The sequence below is a fragment of the Physeter macrocephalus genome, chromosome 2, assembly GCF_002837175.3.
Source record: "Physeter macrocephalus isolate SW-GA chromosome 2, ASM283717v5, whole genome shotgun sequence".
Classification (NCBI taxonomy): domain Eukaryota; kingdom Metazoa; phylum Chordata; class Mammalia; order Artiodactyla; family Physeteridae; genus Physeter; species Physeter macrocephalus.
This window is the reverse complement of record NC_041215.1, coordinates 84,613,137-84,631,825: the sequence shown is the minus strand read 5'-3', so window position 1 is coordinate 84,631,825 and position 18,689 is coordinate 84,613,137. Positions and strand designations below refer to the sequence as shown.

At 35.1% G+C, this 18,689-nt stretch overlaps 1 protein-coding gene across 9 annotated transcripts in view; it reads left to right on the top strand.

Annotated features, from left to right (window-relative positions):
* The first annotated feature begins 8,682 nt into the window (after nucleotides 1-8,682).
* The window catches only part of ZNF385B (zinc finger protein 385B), a 167,109-nt gene continuing 157,102 nt past the window's right edge, over nucleotides 8,683-18,689 (top strand). For 2 of the 9 annotated variants that reach the window (XM_028479722.2, XM_055088830.1), the window contains exon 1: nucleotides 9,294-9,309. Coding sequence is in view for 1 of the 9 variants with exons in the window: in XM_055088830.1 (XP_054944805.1) it covers nucleotides 9,295-9,309 (15 nt within the window). In the remaining 8 variants the exon portion in view is untranslated. Of the gene's footprint in view, nucleotides 8,756-9,128; nucleotides 9,238-9,258; nucleotides 9,310-18,689 lie in introns of those variants that run through there. The other 7 variants (XM_028479695.2, XM_028479727.2, XM_055088826.1 and 4 more) reach the window with 7 other exon arrangements.

The window sequence follows — 18,689 nt, the reverse complement described above, 5'->3', positions numbered from 1 at the left end:
ATTGTTGTTTGGGTGGAAAAAAATTTCTTTAGAAAAATTGAGACCCTAAAAAAAGTTTAAAATAAATAAATAAATAAGTAAAAGATCCAAGTTTTACCAACGCTTATACTTTAAACTAGACCGCAACACGCCCAAACTATTTTGGGGGGCTGCCTTGGAAGATTGTACTAACACCAGCTAATACATACTGAGTGTGTGCACTCTGTTCAGCCCTGGGTTGACAGCTGACGGCACATTGTCTCATTTAATCCTCAATACTGCCCTGTAAAGGTGAACAGTATTATTGAATTTATTTTGTTGGTGAGGAAATTGTGGCTTAGATAGACTAATGTGTCTAAGGCTATACAGATCAAAAGGGGAAGAGCCAGACCTGAATCCACATTTGTCTTACTCCAGAAACAATGCTCATTTGCTCTTTTCTGGCCTGGCAATACTATTAGCAAAAGTCTAATCAATTTTCTAGCAATCCAAATCCATGAGGAAGAAAATTAAACAGTAAGAATCACATTATTTAATCTCAAATTGATTTGAAGAGACCTGTGGAATCACATGGATCTTTAGAGGTAGTTAAGGAAAATTTTAGCATCTTTGCAAATAAAGAGTTTTAAAAATAATAATCAATAATGAAATCTAAATATCAAAATATACTTCTTTAATGAGTTATGGCTTAAGACATGCCTGTTGGCAATGCATGAATTTTCCAAATATGTAATTTATGTTATAATGTCAGGATTTTGTTCTCTAATGCAACATTTGAATTGTGATAACTTACATTAAAAAATAATAATACTCCAGTTGAAAAATCATTCTGGTTTCCCAGATTCTCATTTATTGGCAATATGTATGATATTTTCTCTTGAAAAATTGCAGGGTAGTTACCATTATAGAGAAGGCAAAAAAATTTAATTTACAACTAGGCAGGCTAAAAGAGAAACAAACTCTGAAAAGTGCAGTTCCAATTTTGTAGTCTTAGGTGATTTGCTAAGTAGAATGTTTATAATTACTGTAACACTGTAAAAGAAGAAAAGAAAGCTTGCATGTTTTATTTTGGTTAATGAGACTGTGAACCCATAATTGTTCAGTGTCTTAAAAACAAGCACATAAAAATGATCTGATCCTAACTGCTCATTTTATTAGTGGACATTTTCAAGTATTGCATAAATATCTTCTCAGGGTGTTTCCTAATGAAGTCTTAGACAGTCTGTAAAATAAAATAACTACTTCTAAAGTGAGTCTAAGCAATATGTCAGTGGTCAATAATCCTGTAGATCCTGATATACCAAACTATTGTTATATCCCTTCTTTGTTTTAGAACCTACTATAAAGAGACATTTAGTTTTATTTGATGCTATAGACATTATGTACATCTCCTATCAATGTGATGAGAATTGTAGGTTAGTCACTAAGTGGTAAAAATGGAATCATTTTGATCCTGGTCTGAATTCTCTTTCTTGCTGACTCTTTAGATCTTGTCATAGTAAAAGGTACAGCAGTTCATAGCTTTTAAAAAGCAAATTGTCCTAATGGCATATTTGAGAGAAAAGATGTTTAAAAACTTTTCCTTTTGATCATGACATTTTAGTATAACAGTATCGCTGGCTCTGTCAGTTCTAAAGAAACTTGTAGCAATTGACCCCAAGAAATATTTGTAATAGATGTATTGCAATTAATACAAAATTTCAAGTAACTCAGAAATATGCACATCTGTCATAACTGTGTCCTAAATCCAAGTGGTAAATGTGAGTTTGAAAGTAGAGGATTCTTCAAATCACTTAGACACAAGGCAAAATGAGACTTTTATGTCAGGTTCTATTTTTTACATAATGCCAGAGCTATTTTAAAAAACCAGAATCAGCAATATAAAACTGTTATCATATTTAGAAACTTTATGTACATGTTATGTCAGAAAATTGTTTATTCCATACCTATTATTTAGTTTCATAAAGGCATAAAAATGACAATCCTAGATTATAACCAAGAATTTTATACGTGAAATGTGTATTTTATTATTGCTTTGGGATAGTTTCAGAATTTACTTATGAACTTCAAAATCTCTTATTCTTGCTTTACCCAGCCTAAAACCTAACTCTTCCTTCCTCAGCATAAAGCTATCAAATGAGCTGGCAGCATCCCCGAATCTAAACGCGGTTTCTAGATGTTGCCAAAGAATTATTCCCAGAATCTCTAATGCTTTCACAGGATTGTAAGACTGCAGTTTCGTCTTGTATATTCAAAGAAAATGGTGCTGACTGGAATACCCAAGTGGGTTATATGCCTTCATTCATCCAAGAATTAAATGGTCTATGTGTTTATAATGTTACTTTCATCTTGCTGGGTTTTTTCCCTTCTATCCACATATATTCATAAAACTTTTGAGAAACTTAGCTGCACCTCACCATTTCCTTCTCCAGTGGGAATTTAAATGCTATTATTATGTAGGGAATGTGAAAGTTCGAAACATTTTCCCTAAATGGAATGTGGGTCTTTCTATGAGAGTGATGTAATTCTGGGAACTTTTGTTGGGCATTCTCCACATGCTGGTTTCAGTGATAGAGGAAGAAAAAATACAAGATTGGTTCTTGCCTTCAAGTATCTCACAGTGTAGTAGTCAAGATTGCTGTGCAAATAAGCTGCATCTTACAAAACAAGAAATGCAAGATAGTCACTTTAGTTTTGTTAAGCAATTTTAATGGCTATGCCCCTCTGTAGAAGCAACATAAGGATTACGTTGCTTATCCTTTCAATTTAAAGGAGTATACCTGTGCAAAGATTTGAGAGGTAAAATGTTTGATCTAAAAGATATAGAAATGGATACATAATAATTTCCCCAGACTTCCATATTCAGGTAAATATTTTTCTCATTCGGAAAGTACCGAGGAAGCTATGCAGTACTCCTTTGATTAGAATATTTTAAGATTTCCTCTGGTTGACTTGCCCTCAGAAATAATTTTTACTATATTGTTAAACCTGGCAGTATCAAATTTTCATTTGTAGTTTTTCAGTCAAAATGCTAAACTCACTTCTTTAATTTCATATTATTCAAAGGTAATGCCACATTGTTTTCAAGGGGTGTCTTTGGTTCCCAATATGTGGAGTTAGTTTCTTTCTTGAGACCATTATTAGAATTCAGATTGGATCTGTTATTCCATAACCCTTATGTTTGCTGGCATTCACTAGTGATGATGGTTGAGGCTTGCACTAAGGCAGACCACTAAATCTGGCCTAGGCTGGAAGATTGGCACAAATGGAGACTCAGGGTCCATTTTGAGTTGTTTTCACTTACGGTTACTAATGAACGAACAAACAGCACAACAAATGTGAGATCGAGATACAGGTCAGTGAACACATTTTCTGATGCCTCCCTTCCTTGGGAGGCATATTCAAAGAGGTCAGTGCAGTCCACGCACCATGAGGAATCTGCCTACACAGAGCAGCCCAGAACTGGCGACCTTGTCTCACAGCCCGTTAAGCTAGGAGAAGGGTGTCCATCTGTCACAATAGAAGAAATTTCTATTCTAAGGAATCACCATTATTTACTCTATTTTTACTGAATCGTCAAATGGCTACCATCAGTCTTCAGAAGGATATTTAAATTTCCAAAGAGACTGCTTTGCTCTCCCATGTCTATTTTACAGAATCCCTTGGTTGATCTAATCACTACTGGGATAGTTGTTTGTATTTTAATAAATGAGCTGATTTTGTTGTCCAAAGTATTTATTGGGCACCCACTTTGGGAAAAACACTATACTGATAAGTAATGCCATAATATTTAAATAATGTAGAATCTCCTTTAATGGAGATATTTTAACAGAAAAAAAAGTTTAGGGAGAAAATAATTCCATACAAAACTATAAAAAGTATTCCTATTCTTTAATTATTTGGGGAAAAATTAGGTAAAGAAGTTTCAAAAGAATCTGAGTTTTGCCCATGAGTTTAGCTGTGACTGAGAGTTTCTGGCAATTAGTTGAAATCAAACATTTGCATGTTCTATCTTTGATATGACAGCATGCAATATAAGCTTATCAGGAATTCTCACTTTGTTGCTATTAATTTTTTTTTTTTTGCATCTTGGGTTTTTTAAAATATATTTATTTTTATTTTTGGCTGTGTTGGGTATTCGTTGCTGCGTGCAGGCTTTCTCTAGTTTTGGTGAGCGGGGGCTATTCTTCGTTGTGGTGTGCGGGCTTCTCATTGTAGTGGCTTCTCCTGTTGTGGAGCATGGGCTCTAGGCATGTGGGCTTCAGTAGTTGTGGCACACGGGCTTAGTTGCTCCGCGGCATGTGGGATCTTCCTGGGCCAGGGATCGAACTCGTGTCCCCTGCATTGGCAGGTGGATTCTTAACCACTGCGCCACCAGGGAAGCCTGATATTCATTTTTATTACTTTAAATACTTTGCATCCACATGAACTTGGCACTAAGATGTATAAAGGAGTGAATACCTTAAGTTTTTTCAAATCAGAAAATCTGAGTTTAGTCTCAGCTTTGAAACTCAGACAGCATAGTGTTGAGCAAGTCCCTTAGCCTTCCTAGGACTCAGTTTCTAAATCCATAAAGTGGGTATTTTTTGAACCACAAACAAGTTTACCAGTAATTAGATCACTCAAGAGATCCTATAGAAGATAGACATATAACAGCAAGGCAGTTGGCTGGAAAAGTCAAATACCATCTGTTACTCAAAATGTTCTAAATACTTATTCATTCCTATGGAGGTGTTCTTTTACCTGTTAAAACACACACACATGTGGTGCTTGCTAATACAATTATTAAAACATTCTTTTACTCATTTATTTTCTACCTTTTGTCAAATAATGTGCTTTCCCATAATCAGGATTAAACAATGATTCCTCATATATTTTAGAATTCTTCACAAATGTATCCTCAGGAGTCACTTCCTTCTTTACACTCTAAATATCAAAAGCACTTAACATAAAAATCTGTTGCTTATAGCAATATGTCCCACTAATTTATTAAAAGAATGAGTACCAAAATGCATGCATTTTTTTCAAAATAAAGGTTGTGAACCATAAGAATTAGCAAACTCTTTTTAGAAGAATAAGCACTAATTCTAAGCCTAATTTTTCAAAGTACCAAACAAATAGATATTAGAAGATATCAGTTGTTATGCAAATAAAACCTTAATTATATCAAATTTATTATGGCATTTATTACAATTTGATGATATTTTTAGAATCCAAATTGAAAACCATGGTAATGTGCAATAACATGTGCACATTCCCACACACCCCTGTTTTTTATTTTTAATAAACACATACTAGAATATTTCAGGTTTTATACATTGTAAATGAACTTTATCTTTGACATATTTAAATATATCAAAAGATTTATTCATCAAAGATCAGCTCTAACACATTTTGGACACTTAAAACCAAAGTACATTAGAACCATGCCATGATGGGGAGAATATAGAACAAGGAGAATTCTTTGGTGAGCTCCATAATATAACAACTATTAGCATCTTTCATGAAAAACTCAGTCAATACTGCACCCAAGGCGGTATCACTCAACACAATGGAGCAGGTGCAGACTACAGAACACATGAACTAGAGCCCCAGAATCTGCCATGGCAGAGGAGGCCATTGAATAGGCTCAGGCATATCAAGAAAACAGGGTCATTTTAATGGATTTTAGGTTTGGCTGTACTCTTAAGATATCTTCTTGAAAGCATCTCAAGATTTACTGATATCATTATGAGTTCTCAAAATTTTGAATTTATAGAATATCTTCTGTCCTAAAGAATCTAATACAGAGGCACTTTACTAACCACATACTAGTTTGTAACAGGGTATACTGCAGTTACCATGGCAACTATATTATAAATCTTTCTTTTCACTAACTTGGAATTTTTTTTTTTAAGATTCTCTCTTTGGACTGACATTTTCAATGCTTGAGCTCTAGTGAAGATGATTTTTACCTCTTCACACAGTGAAAAGTTGAATTAATCTTTTCAAAGAGTTTTGTACATGTTGAATTTTTGTATTAGGATACTTCAATTTAGAACTTGCAGTTCAAATCAAGAAAAAAAAAGCCTTATGAAGCAATAATGTTATGTAGATTTTCCCCCAACTATAAGACATGAACATAACATATACTTCATATTTTTCTCATGAAAAATTTCAACGTTCCCAAGCCACATTAAAATGCAAAATAAAATGGTATTAGGATTTAGTTTTTATCAGTAGTACCCGTGAATTATCGGCATAAAAATATCTGTGCATTAGTTGTGTGATAAGCTGAGATGGAGTGACCACAGGAAAAGTAATGGAGGAAACATGAAAGACTAATAGAAGCTTAATTTCAAGAGTGTAGTGCTGACTTTTGCAAGATAACTGTGAAGGATACCAATCAACTTTGCATTTTCGGTCATCAACATCATATTAAGCCATGTCAATATCCAACATGGGTGCTAATGTAAACATTTTATCTATAAAATACAAACATAGCAATATATACTTTATAGATATTGGCTACTACTGAACTGTGTTAGTGTTGCTGCATCTTTTAAGATGAGATGATGCACTAAACCCACCATAAAAATATAAATACCAGATGTGGTTAACAATACAAGAACCAAGAAAAAATCAAGAACAAGAACCAAGGGAAATAGTATGTTTCTGAAGAGCTAGATTAGATACCTGGAATTGGGGTATTGCCATAATAAGTAATTGAAAATGTAGAAGTGGCTTTGGAATCAGGAAGTGGTTGGGGGCTGGAAAAATTTTTAGGAACATGATAGAAAAGTCTTAGATTGCCTTGAACAGACCCTTAGTAGAAATATGGACATTAAAGATGCTGCTAGTGGGGGTACAGTAAGAAGTGAGGAACATATTATTGGGAACTAGAAGAACTGAGATCTCTGTTACATAATGGCAAAGCTAAATGGAATTGTGTCCTTCAGTTATGTAAAAAACAGAACTTGTAAAAGATGTGCTGGGATATCTTACTAAGGAGAATTCCAAGCAAAATGTTGAAGATGTGGCCTGTTTCTTGCTGCTTAGAGTAAAATGCAAGAAGAGAGATGTAAATTGAAAGAAGAACTATTAAACGAAAAGGAACCAGGGCCTGATAACTTGGGAAATTCTCTGCCTATTCAGATGAGAAGAGATGCTAAAATTAGGAGATTGCCTTTGAAAGTGTGGCATATTAAAGAAAAAAAAAAAAACCAAGGGTATGGCTGTACAGATCTTTGCCATAACTTTAAAAGACTGAAAGATCAGAGTGTGTGGTCGTCAGAGATTAAGGTTATGCCTCATAGATCCTCTCAACTAAATTAGAGGTCTTCTAGGAATCTGTGTGGCCCTCAGCCATCTCAGCAAGAACCAAAGGTAGAGAAGGGATTATCTCAGAAAAATTTGTGGACGTAGCTTCTTTCTAATGGAGAGCATTGCTGTGCCATCCACAAGAAGCCCACAAAGTTCTTAGGACAATAATATCAGCAGAGACATTACCAACTTGGATGGAAAGAAACAAGAGAGTACAAAATGAAAGGAGGCTATTGGACTCCAAAATTCTACTTACAGGAAGCAGGCTAATAAAACTACTCAGCTGCAAACATATGTTACTGTTCATGAAAAACGGAGGATGACTCAGAGGTCAGAACCAATAATCCACAGGCCAGAACTGAGAGCCTCTTGATAAGATTCCACATCTTGATTTTGGCCTTGTCAGATCCTAAGCAGAGAATCCAGTCAAGCGCACTCAAACTTCTTATGTATGGAACAATGAGATAATAAATGAGTGTTGTTCTAAGCAAATAAGTTTGTTGATAATTTGCTAGGTAGCAATAAAACCTAATACAGATTTTAATAACTAGATTCTCTAAAAGATTCTAAAGAATTTAGTTCATAGAGTTCAAAAGAGAGAACAAAGTAGTTCCTAGAGATTTTTATACATACTCCTAAACTGTTCGCAAAAGATTTGCTCTGAAAACATTTTTTTAAATGCTATATTATCTATATGGTTTCTATGGAAATGTAGTTTTTAAGCTTTCCAGGAAGGAATAAAGAGGGCTGACGCAGCTGTTAAACAACCCACAGTGTCCCCCACAAGGGCCTAACTATTTAAATAAAAAGGCCTAGGAAAGCCATTTTACTTAAAAAAGCCAAATTCTTTGTTACGCAAGTAGTAAGAAAAGATCAGATACTTAAAGGATGATTTTTCCTTTGAATCGTCCTAATTACAAATTTCAAAAAAATTTTAAATAATAGTTTTCACTTTTTACGATATAAGTTCCCTGTTCAGTGATTAATGTTAGATTAAATGAAGATAAAAATCAGGTTATTATTTTTCATTGACATTTATCTTATGCTTACATAAAATTTGTTTTATCATATTATCATAGATCGCAGCCCGCGAGTCATTTCTAACTTATAGTAAGAATTCACCTGTATCACCTGAGACAGCGGCTTTGTATCACAGTTTGTATAAGATATTGCTGTCCTGAGATGAGAGTGCTACTTAACAAGCATTTTTTGGCATTGCATCTCCTCTTTAACTGAACTAGCTTCAAAAATACTAATGTCAAAAATAACATCAGCTTACAATGGGCTTGCAGCAATGATGGTAGTTTTAGTAACTGAATCAACCTTAGGCCGAGTGCCATTAGCTGGCTAAGTCATATGTTAGGGTATTATTTTCTGTGACTTACACTTAGAACACTAGGGCTTAGATGTAGGCAGTCACAAAGAAACAAGTGGTGGTGAACAATCTCTTCCCTGCTGTAACATACGCAAAAAGGTAGGTATTATAAAGTGTATGTTGATGAGTTGACAATGACGAAATGAGCATAGCTGCCATTTGAGAGCCCTGGATCCTTTACAATAGCTTTGAGCATTGTTCATTAATGAAAACTGATGGAATTAACCACCCCTTATTCTAATATTTATTTAGATTTATTTGTGTTACTGCCAAATTAAGTTAAAATGAGAGCTGCTTAATAACAATAATAAATTAATCTAAACAAAATACTAACCTATACTAGTAGGCTAAGGGCTCAAAGGAAAATAAGAAGCAAGTAACTCAGGCAGCAAAGTGACTTTTTTTTTTTAACCTTTGCTCTCTTCTAGTAAACGGTCTTATTTTCTTTGGTCTTTCTGTCCTTTTTTGCCAGCTTTTCCTTTTCAAAGTTAAAAGAAGTATGCCTGGTTGTTTTACTTCCACCCCTCCCTTTCCCGTCATCACTTATGTGACCTGGAAGTGGAAATTGTAATTTGGAGAAGGTGACTACTACACGTGTGCTCTTTAACTTAATGACAGCAGAAAGATTATGAAGGAAGATGGCTCTAACTAAGGTGATCATTTATCCCAGTTTGCTTGGGACAGTTCCAGTCTCTGCCTATTAATAGCCTCTCCTTTCATTCTCAAAACTCTCCTGGTTTGAATGGTAAATTATGTAGTCACCTTAGTGTAACTAAGCTGGGCTAAAGAATGGTATAGAAAAATGTATGACTTAAAAAGTGATTGTAGTTGAAATTTTGGGAGAACCAGGTTATGTTAGTATCTTATTAATAACAGCAAGGACAAATTGCCTTTCCTGACACTGGGGTCTCTGTGTACTCTACAGAACTTTATATTTTAGAAGTGTTTTCAAATATTTAAGCAATTATTCTTGTTTATATGCAAGAGAATTGAACTACCCAGGTTCTTGTAGAATAAATGAGGGGATATTTTTCCATTCAATAATTTAAAAAATATTCCTAATAAAAATTCTTATTGAAATTATATTTTAGAAATATAAATGGAGTTTTAATAAAATGAATTCATGATGGATTTGTAAAAAAATTTTCAAGGACATTATTGTTGCTGATAATTTTGGGTAAAGAAAAAGTGTTTAAATGGAAAATATTTAAAATGCTCAGCAAACAGGATAAAATTAATAGAGTGGTGTCTTTTTCAGATAATTTAATATTCTTTTTCATATATAATTTCTGAAGGCTATTTTTTGTTATGCTTCAGTGTTTAATATAGTTTAAAGAAAATGTTTCTTGCCCCAGACCAGGTTTTCATTCCCACTGATAGCAAGTAATTCATTTTTATCATAATTTAAAGCAATATTAATATTTTGGAGAAATTTAATTGAATCCCAGACAAGTTATTTCCTTTGTCTCCCCTTCTAACGGTAACTATTTATGGTGGGTTGAATAAATAAAGCTCATTGCAAAGACTTGGTTTTAGAATCCCCAAGTAGGTTGTAATAGACAGTACTCCCACTTGAAGATTCACAGTGTTTACTTATAATATACTTAATATAAGGTTTTAGGGAGTTTTCAGAAGGCATTAGAGCCTGCTACCAGTAAAAAAGAAGACACGGAGGAGTAAAATATCTGGTGATTAGAGCTGCCAAAAAACCTTCCATAAGCAGTTTAGACAAACACCTTTCAATTAGAGCCAACATACTTTCAGATTAATATTTTGTTACCTTGTTGACATAATGCAACAACCCCATCTGGACCATGAAATGATAAGACATAATTCCAAAGAGTTTTCTGGTATATATTTATGTAAAGAAAATTATCCAGCAATCTTATAGGGTACTTTTGTTCAGTATTCATTTTCCCAGTTACTAAAGAGTAGCACTTTGACAGGATGGAATTTGCTGTGGAATTCTGCTCTTGTAAGCATAACAGGGGGTTAATCACAATGTCATACTTTCATTCTCAGTATTTTAATGAGGTAGACTTACTGCCAAAGTAAAGCATTCTATAAAAATGTGGAGCTTGTGTAATGATCATTTTGATTGAATTGTGTGTTTTAGCCATCCAACTTACTGAGACTATTAAATTACAGTGGCCAGTGCTATACTTATGAGTTAATAAAATGGCAGTTATTTAAGGAAACAGTTTTTTTTTTTTCCCAAGTAGACATTATGTTTGCCTGTGGGAACAACTAGAGGAACAGGATGTAGAGATCTACATGTTTTCCAGGAGATAATGAAAAAGGGAGGAAGAACAGAGAAAGAGAGAGAGAGAGATCTGCCAGTCTCAGATTTGTCTCATTTTTAAGGGCATTCATAACTGTTTATTCCTCATAAATGGGATATACACAGGTTTCAGTGATTTAATTTTTGAAAAGATATTGTTCCTGCCCAATTTGTCATCTCAAAACATCGCAGTACTGCTAACACCACTACATGTTCTCATTATGGACCATGAGACAGGCTCTGGGCCTTGTTTTCCACTGAGGATAAAGAAAATAAGCTGAGATTTAGAGTCCCTGGAGCAGAAGGGACCTTGGGGTCCAACTGACCTTATGGAATGGACCTGGAGGGAAACCTCAGGTTCAGCCTAACAGCTCTGACACTTGGTAGATCACTGAAAAGCTCTGCCTGTGCCTCAATTTATCTATAGAGGACAACCCATGCATTCCATCATATCCAATTTATGAGGACAAGAGAGAGAATCTGTGTGAACCCCAAGGGGAACATATTCTTAGCGTTAAGTAGGCAGAGCGAGGGATAAGTCAAAGCAGAAGGAGAAGGGCCAGTTGCTTTACTCTCCACCCTAAAGCCCTAGCAGGTGCTGAGATCACCATTGGGTAGAACAGTCTTGAGGTGCTTCTAAGAAATTAGCCCTGCTTAGAAGGGATTAAGTTAAAGCTTCACTAGGGGAGCAACTTTCTAGGGATGATTAGTATACAGAGTCTTTTAAGAAGGTTTATAGGAAAAGTTTTAGCCAGGCCAATCCTCTGCATGCCACTCCGTTCTGACTGTCTCTTTGGGAGTCATATCCCCCTAAGCCCTTTAATTGCTGTCTATTTTCCCAGTCAACAAAGAATACGTTCTACTCAAGGTAAAACATCTAATAAAAATGTTTACGTTTTGCCTTAATCCAAGAACCATGGGGAAGCTGAAGAAATTCCATTTTGGAACCACACTATACAGATAATATAGAAAGGACTGAATGAGGATTTTTTTTTTTTTTTTTTTTTTTTTTTTTTTTGTGGTACGCGGGCCTCACACTGTTGTGGCCTCTCCCGTTGCCTGGTTTGAATGGTAAATTATGTAGTCACCTTAGTGTAACTAAGCTGGGCTAAAGAATGGTATAGAAAAATGTATGACTTAAAAAGTGATTGTAGTTGAAATTTTGGGAGAACCAGGTTATGTTAGTATCTTATTAATAACAGCAAGGACAAATTGCCTTTCCTGACACTGGGGTCTCTGTGTACTCTACAGAACTTTATATTTTAGAAGTGTTTTCAAATATTTAAGCAATTATTCTTGTTTATATGCAAGAGAATTGAACTACCCAGGTTCTTGTAGAATAAATGAGGGGATATTTTTCCATTCAATAATTTAAAAAATATTCCTAATAAAAATTCTTATTGAAATTATATTTTAGAAATATAAATGGAGTTTTAATAAAATGAATTCATGATGGATTTGTAAAAAAATTTTCAAGGACATTATTGTTGCTGATAATTTTGGGTAAAGAAAAAGTGTTTAAATGGAAAATATTTAAAATGCTCAGCAAACAGGATAAAATTAATAGAGTGGTGTCTTTTTCAGATAATTTAATATTCTTTTTCATATATAATTTCTGAAGGCTATTTTTTGTTATGCTTCAGTGTTTAATATAGTTTAAAGAAAATGTTTCTTGCCCCAGACCAGGTTTTCATTCCCACTGATAGCAAGTAATTCATTTTTATCATAATTTAAAGCAATATTAATATTTTGGAGAAATTTAATTGAATCCCAGACAAGTTATTTCCTTTGTCTCCCCTTCTAACGGTAACTATTTATGGTGGGTTGAATAAATAAAGCTCATTGCAAAGACTTGGTTTTAGAATCCCCAAGTAGGTTGTAATAGACAGTACTCCCACTTGAAGATTCACAGTGTTTACTTATAATATACTTAATATAAGGTTTTAGGGAGTTTTCAGAAGGCATTAGAGCCTGCTACCAGTAAAAAAGAAGACACGGAGGAGTAAAATATCTGGTGATTAGAGCTGCCAAAAAACCTTCCATAAGCAGTTTAGACAAACACCTTTCAATTAGAGCCAACATACTTTCAGATTAATATTTTGTTACCTTGTTGACATAATGCAACAACCCCATCTGGACCATGAAATGATAAGACATAATTCCAAAGAGTTTTCTGGTATATATTTATGTAAAGAAAATTATCCAGCAATCTTATAGGGTACTTTTGTTCAGTATTCATTTTCCCAGTTACTAAAGAGTAGCACTTTGACAGGATGGAATTTGCTGTGGAATTCTGCTCTTGTAAGCATAACAGGGGGTTAATCACAATGTCATACTTTCATTCTCAGTATTTTAATGAGGTAGACTTACTGCCAAAGTAAAGCATTCTATAAAAATGTGGAGCTTGTGTAATGATCATTTTGATTGAATTGTGTGTTTTAGCCATCCAACTTACTGAGACTATTAAATTACAGTGGCCAGTGCTATACTTATGAGTTAATAAAATGGCAGTTATTTAAGGAAACAGTTTTTTTTTTTTCCCAAGTAGACATTATGTTTGCCTGTGGGAACAACTAGAGGAACAGGATGTAGAGATCTACATGTTTTCCAGGAGATAATGAAAAAGGGAGGAAGAACAGAGAAAGAGAGAGAGAGAGATCTGCCAGTCTCAGATTTGTCTCATTTTTAAGGGCATTCATAACTGTTTATTCCTCATAAATGGGATATACACAGGTTTCAGTGATTTAATTTTTGAAAAGATATTGTTCCTGCCCAATTTGTCATCTCAAAACATCGCAGTACTGCTAACACCACTACATGTTCTCATTATGGACCATGAGACAGGCTCTGGGCCTTGTTTTCCACTGAGGATAAAGAAAATAAGCTGAGATTTAGAGTCCCTGGAGCAGAAGGGACCTTGGGGTCCAACTGACCTTATGGAATGGACCTGGAGGGAAACCTCAGGTTCAGCCTAACAGCTCTGACACTTGGTAGATCACTGAAAAGCTCTGCCTGTGCCTCAATTTATCTATAGAGGACAACCCATGCATTCCATCATATCCAATTTATGAGGACAAGAGAGAGAATCTGTGTGAACCCCAAGGGGAACATATTCTTAGCGTTAAGTAGGCAGAGCGAGGGATAAGTCAAAGCAGAAGGAGAAGGGCCAGTTGCTTTACTCTCCACCCTAAAGCCCTAGCAGGTGCTGAGATCACCATTGGGTAGAACAGTCTTGAGGTGCTTCTAAGAAATTAGCCCTGCTTAGAAGGGATTAAGTTAAAGCTTCACTAGGGGAGCAACTTTCTAGGGATGATTAGTATACAGAGTCTTTTAAGAAGGTTTATAGGAAAAGTTTTAGCCAGGCCAATCCTCTGCATGCCACTCCGTTCTGACTGTCTCTTTGGGAGTCATATCCCCCTAAGCCCTTTAATTGCTGTCTATTTTCCCAGTCAACAAAGAATACGTTCTACTCAAGGTAAAACATCTAATAAAAATGTTTACGTTTTGCCTTAATCCAAGAACCATGGGGAAGCTGAAGAAATTCCATTTTGGAACCACACTATACAGATAATATAGAAAGGACTGAATGAGGATTTTTTTTTTTTTTTTTTTTTTTTTTTTTTTTGTGGTACGCGGGCCTCACACTGTTGTGGCCTCTCCCGTTGCGGAGCACAGGCTCCGGAGGCGCAGGCTCAGCGGCCATGGCTCACGGGCCCAGCCGCTCCGCGGCATGTGGGATCCTCCCAACAAATAGGAAATATACAGTGGAAAGAATAAAAAATACTAGCATAAAAAATTTCATATAAAAAATGTCATAAGATTACAAAAATAGTTTCTAAGAACTTGAATATATATGATATATGTGTGTGTGTGTATATAGGTATATACATACACATATGTAAATATATAAATATATACTTATATATAATATTTTAATATAAAGTATATATTTATATTTTGTTTCTTCTGCAGAAGGAGCCACTTTGGGACTGAGATATTTTATCTTTTTTTTTTTTAATTTAATTTTAATTATTTTTTTATAAAGCAGGTCCTTATTAGTCATCAATTTTATACATATCAGTGTATACATGTCAATCCCAATCGTCCAATTCATCACACCACTGCCACCACCCCCCCACCGCTTTCCCCCCTTGGTGTCCATACGTTTGTTCTCTACATCTGTGTCTCAATTTCTGCCCTGCAAACCGCTTCATCTGTACCATTTTTCTAGGTTCCACATATATGCGTTAATACACGGTATTTGTTTTTCTCTTTCTGACTTACTTCACTTTGAATGACAGTCTCTAGATCCATCCACGTCTCTACAAGTGACCATATTTCGTTCCTTTTTATGGTTGAGTAATATTCCATTGTATATATGTACCACATCTTCTTTATACATTCGTCTGTTGATGGGCATTTAGGTTGCTTCCATGACCTGGCTATTGTAAATAGTGCTGCAGTGAACATTGGGGTGCATGTGTCTTTTTGAATTATGGTTTTCTTAGGGTATATACCCAGTAGTGGGATTGCTGGATCATATGGTAATTCTATTTTTAGTTTTTTAAGGAACCTCCATACTGTTCTCCATAGTGGCTGTATCAATTTATATGGCCACCAACAGGGGAAGAGGGTTCCCTTTTCTCCACACCATTTCCAGCATTTGTTGTTTGTAGATTTTCTGATGATGCCCATTCTAACTGGTGTGAGGTGATACCTCATTGTAGTTTTGATTTGCATTTCTCTAATAATTAGTGATGTTGAGCAGCTTTTCATGTGCTTCTTGGCCATCTGTATGTCTTCTTTGGAGAAATGTCTATTTAGGTCTTCTGTCCATTTTTGGATTGGGTTGTTTGTTTTCTTAATATTGAGCTCCATGAGCTGTTTCTATATTTTGGACATTAATCCTTTGTCCGTTGATTCGTTTGCAAATATTTTCTCCCATTCTGAGGGTTGTCTTTTTATCTTGTTCATGGTTTCCTTTGCTGTGCAAAAGCTTTGAAGTTTCATTAGGTCCCATTTGTTTATTTTTGTTTTTATTTCCATTACTCTAGAAGGTGGATCAAAAAAGATCCTGCTGTGATTTATGTCAAAGAGTGTTCTTCCTATGTATTCCTCTAAGAGTTTTAGAGTGTCCGGTCTTACATTTAGGTCTCTAATCCATTTTTTGACCATAGGTGCATGGGTTTATCTCTGGGCTTTCTATCTTTTTCCATTGATCTATGTTTCGGTTTTTGTGCCAGTACCATACTGTCTTGATTACTGTAGCTTTGTAGTAAAGTCTGAAGTCAAGGAGTCTGATTCCTCCAGCTCCGTTTTTTTCCCTCAGGTCTGCTTTGGCTATTCGGAGAGTTTTGTGTCTCCATACAAATTTTAAGACTTTTTGTTCTAGTTCTGTAAAAAATGCCATTGGTAATTTGATAGGGATTGCATTGAATCTGTAGATTGCTTTTGGTAGTAGAGTCATTTTCACAATATTGATTCTTCCAATCCAAGAACATGGTATATCTCTCCATCTGTTTGTATCATCTTTAATTTCTTTCATCAGTGTCTTATAGTTTTCTACATACAGGTCTTTTGTCTCCTTAGGTAGGTTTTTTCCTAGGTATTTTATTCTTTTTGTTGCAATGGTAAATGGGAGTGTTTCCTTAATTTCTCTTTCAGATTTTTCATCATTAGTGTATAGGAATGCAAGAGATTTCTGTGCATTAATTTCATATCCTGCAACTTTACCAAATTCATTGATTAGCTCTAGTAGTTTTCTGGTGGCATCTTTAGGATTCTCTATGTATAGTATCATGTTATCTTCAAACAGTGACAGTTTTACTTCTTCTTTTCCAATTTGTATTCCTTTTATTTCTTTTTCTTCTCTGATTGCCATGGCTAAGACTTCCAAACTATGTTGAATGATAGTGGTGAGAGTAGACATCCTTGTCTTGTTCCTGATCTTAGAGGAAATGCTTTCAGTGTTTCACCATTGGGGATGATGTTTGCTGTGGGTTTGTCGTATACAACCTTTATTATGCTGAGGTAAGTTCCCTCTATGCCCACTTTCTGGACAGTTTTTATCAAAAATGGGTGTTGAATTTTGTCAAAAGCTTTTTCTGTATCTATTGAGATCATCATATGGTTTTTATTCTTCAGTTTGTTAATATGGTTTATCACATTGATTGATTTATGTATATTGAAGAATCCTTGCATCCCTGGGATAAATCACACTTGATCATGGTGTATGATCCTTTTCATGTGTTGTTGGATTCTGTTTGCTAGTATTTTGTTGAGGATTTTTGCATCTATATTCATCAGTGATATCGGTCTGTAATTTTCTTTTTTTGTACTATCTTTGTCTGGTTTTGGTATCAGGGTGATGGTGGCCTCATAGAAGGAGTTTGGGAGTTTTCCTTCCTCTGCAATTTGTCTTTTGTTTGTTGGAAGATTTTTAATTACAGTTTCTGTTTCATTACCTGTGACTGGTCTGTTTATATTTTCTAATTCTTCCTGTTCAATCTTGGAAGGTTGTACTTTTCTAAGAATTTGTCCATTTCTTTCAGTTTGTCCGTTTTATTGGCATATAGTTGCTTGTACTAGTCTCTTATGATCTTTTGTATTTCTGCAGTGTCAGTTGTAATCTCTCCTTTTTCATTTCTAATTGTATTGATTTGAGTCCTCTCTCTTTTTTTCCTTGATGACTCTGGCTAAAGGTTTATCAATTTTGTCTATCCTCTCAAAGAAGCAGCTTTTAGTTTTATTGATCTTTGCTACTGTTTTCTTTGTTTCTATTTCATTTATTTCTGCTCTGATCTTTATGATTTCTTTCCTTCTGCTAACTTTGGGTTATGTTTGTTCTTCTTTCTCTAGTTCCTTTAGGTGTAAGGTTAGATTGTTTATTGGAGATTTTTCTTGTTTCTTGAGGTAGGCTTGTATAGCTATAAACTCCCCTCTTAGAACTGCTTTTGCCGCATCCCATAGGTTTTGGATCGTCTTGTTTTCATTGTCATTTTTCTCCTGGTATTTTTTTTTTTTTTTTTTTTTTGCGGTACGCAGGCCTCTCACTGTTGTGGCCTCTCCCATTGTGGAGCACAGGCTCCGGACGCACAGGCTCAATGGCCATGGCTCATGAGCCTAGCCGCTCCACAGCATGTGGGTTCTTCCCAGACCGGAGCACAAACCCGTGTCCCCTACATCGGCAGGCAGACTCTCAACCACTGCACCACCAGGGAAATCCCTATCCAGGTATTTTTTGATTTCCTCTTTGATTTCTTCAGTGATCTCTTGGTTATTTAGTAACATATTGTTTAGCCTCTATGTGTTTGTGTTTTTACGGTTTTTTTTCTCTGTAATTCATTTCTAATCTCATAGCATTGTGGTCAGAAAAGATGCTTGATATGATTTCAATTTTCTTAAATTTACTGTGGCTTGATTTGTGACCCAAGATGTGATCTATCCTGGGGAATGTTCTGTGTGCACTTGAGAGGTGTAATCTGTTGTGTTTGGATGGAGTGTCCTATAAATATCAATTAGATCTATCTGGTCTGTTGTGTCATTTAAAGCTTCTGTTTCCTTATTTATTTTTATTTTGGATGATCTGTCCATTGGTGTAAGTGAGGTGTTAAAGTCCCCCACAATTATTGTGTTACTGTCGATTTCCTCTTTTATAGCTGTTAGCAGTTGCCTTATGTATTGAGGTGCTCCTATGTTGGGTGCATATATATTTATAATTGTTATATCTTCTTCTTGGATTGATCCCTTGAT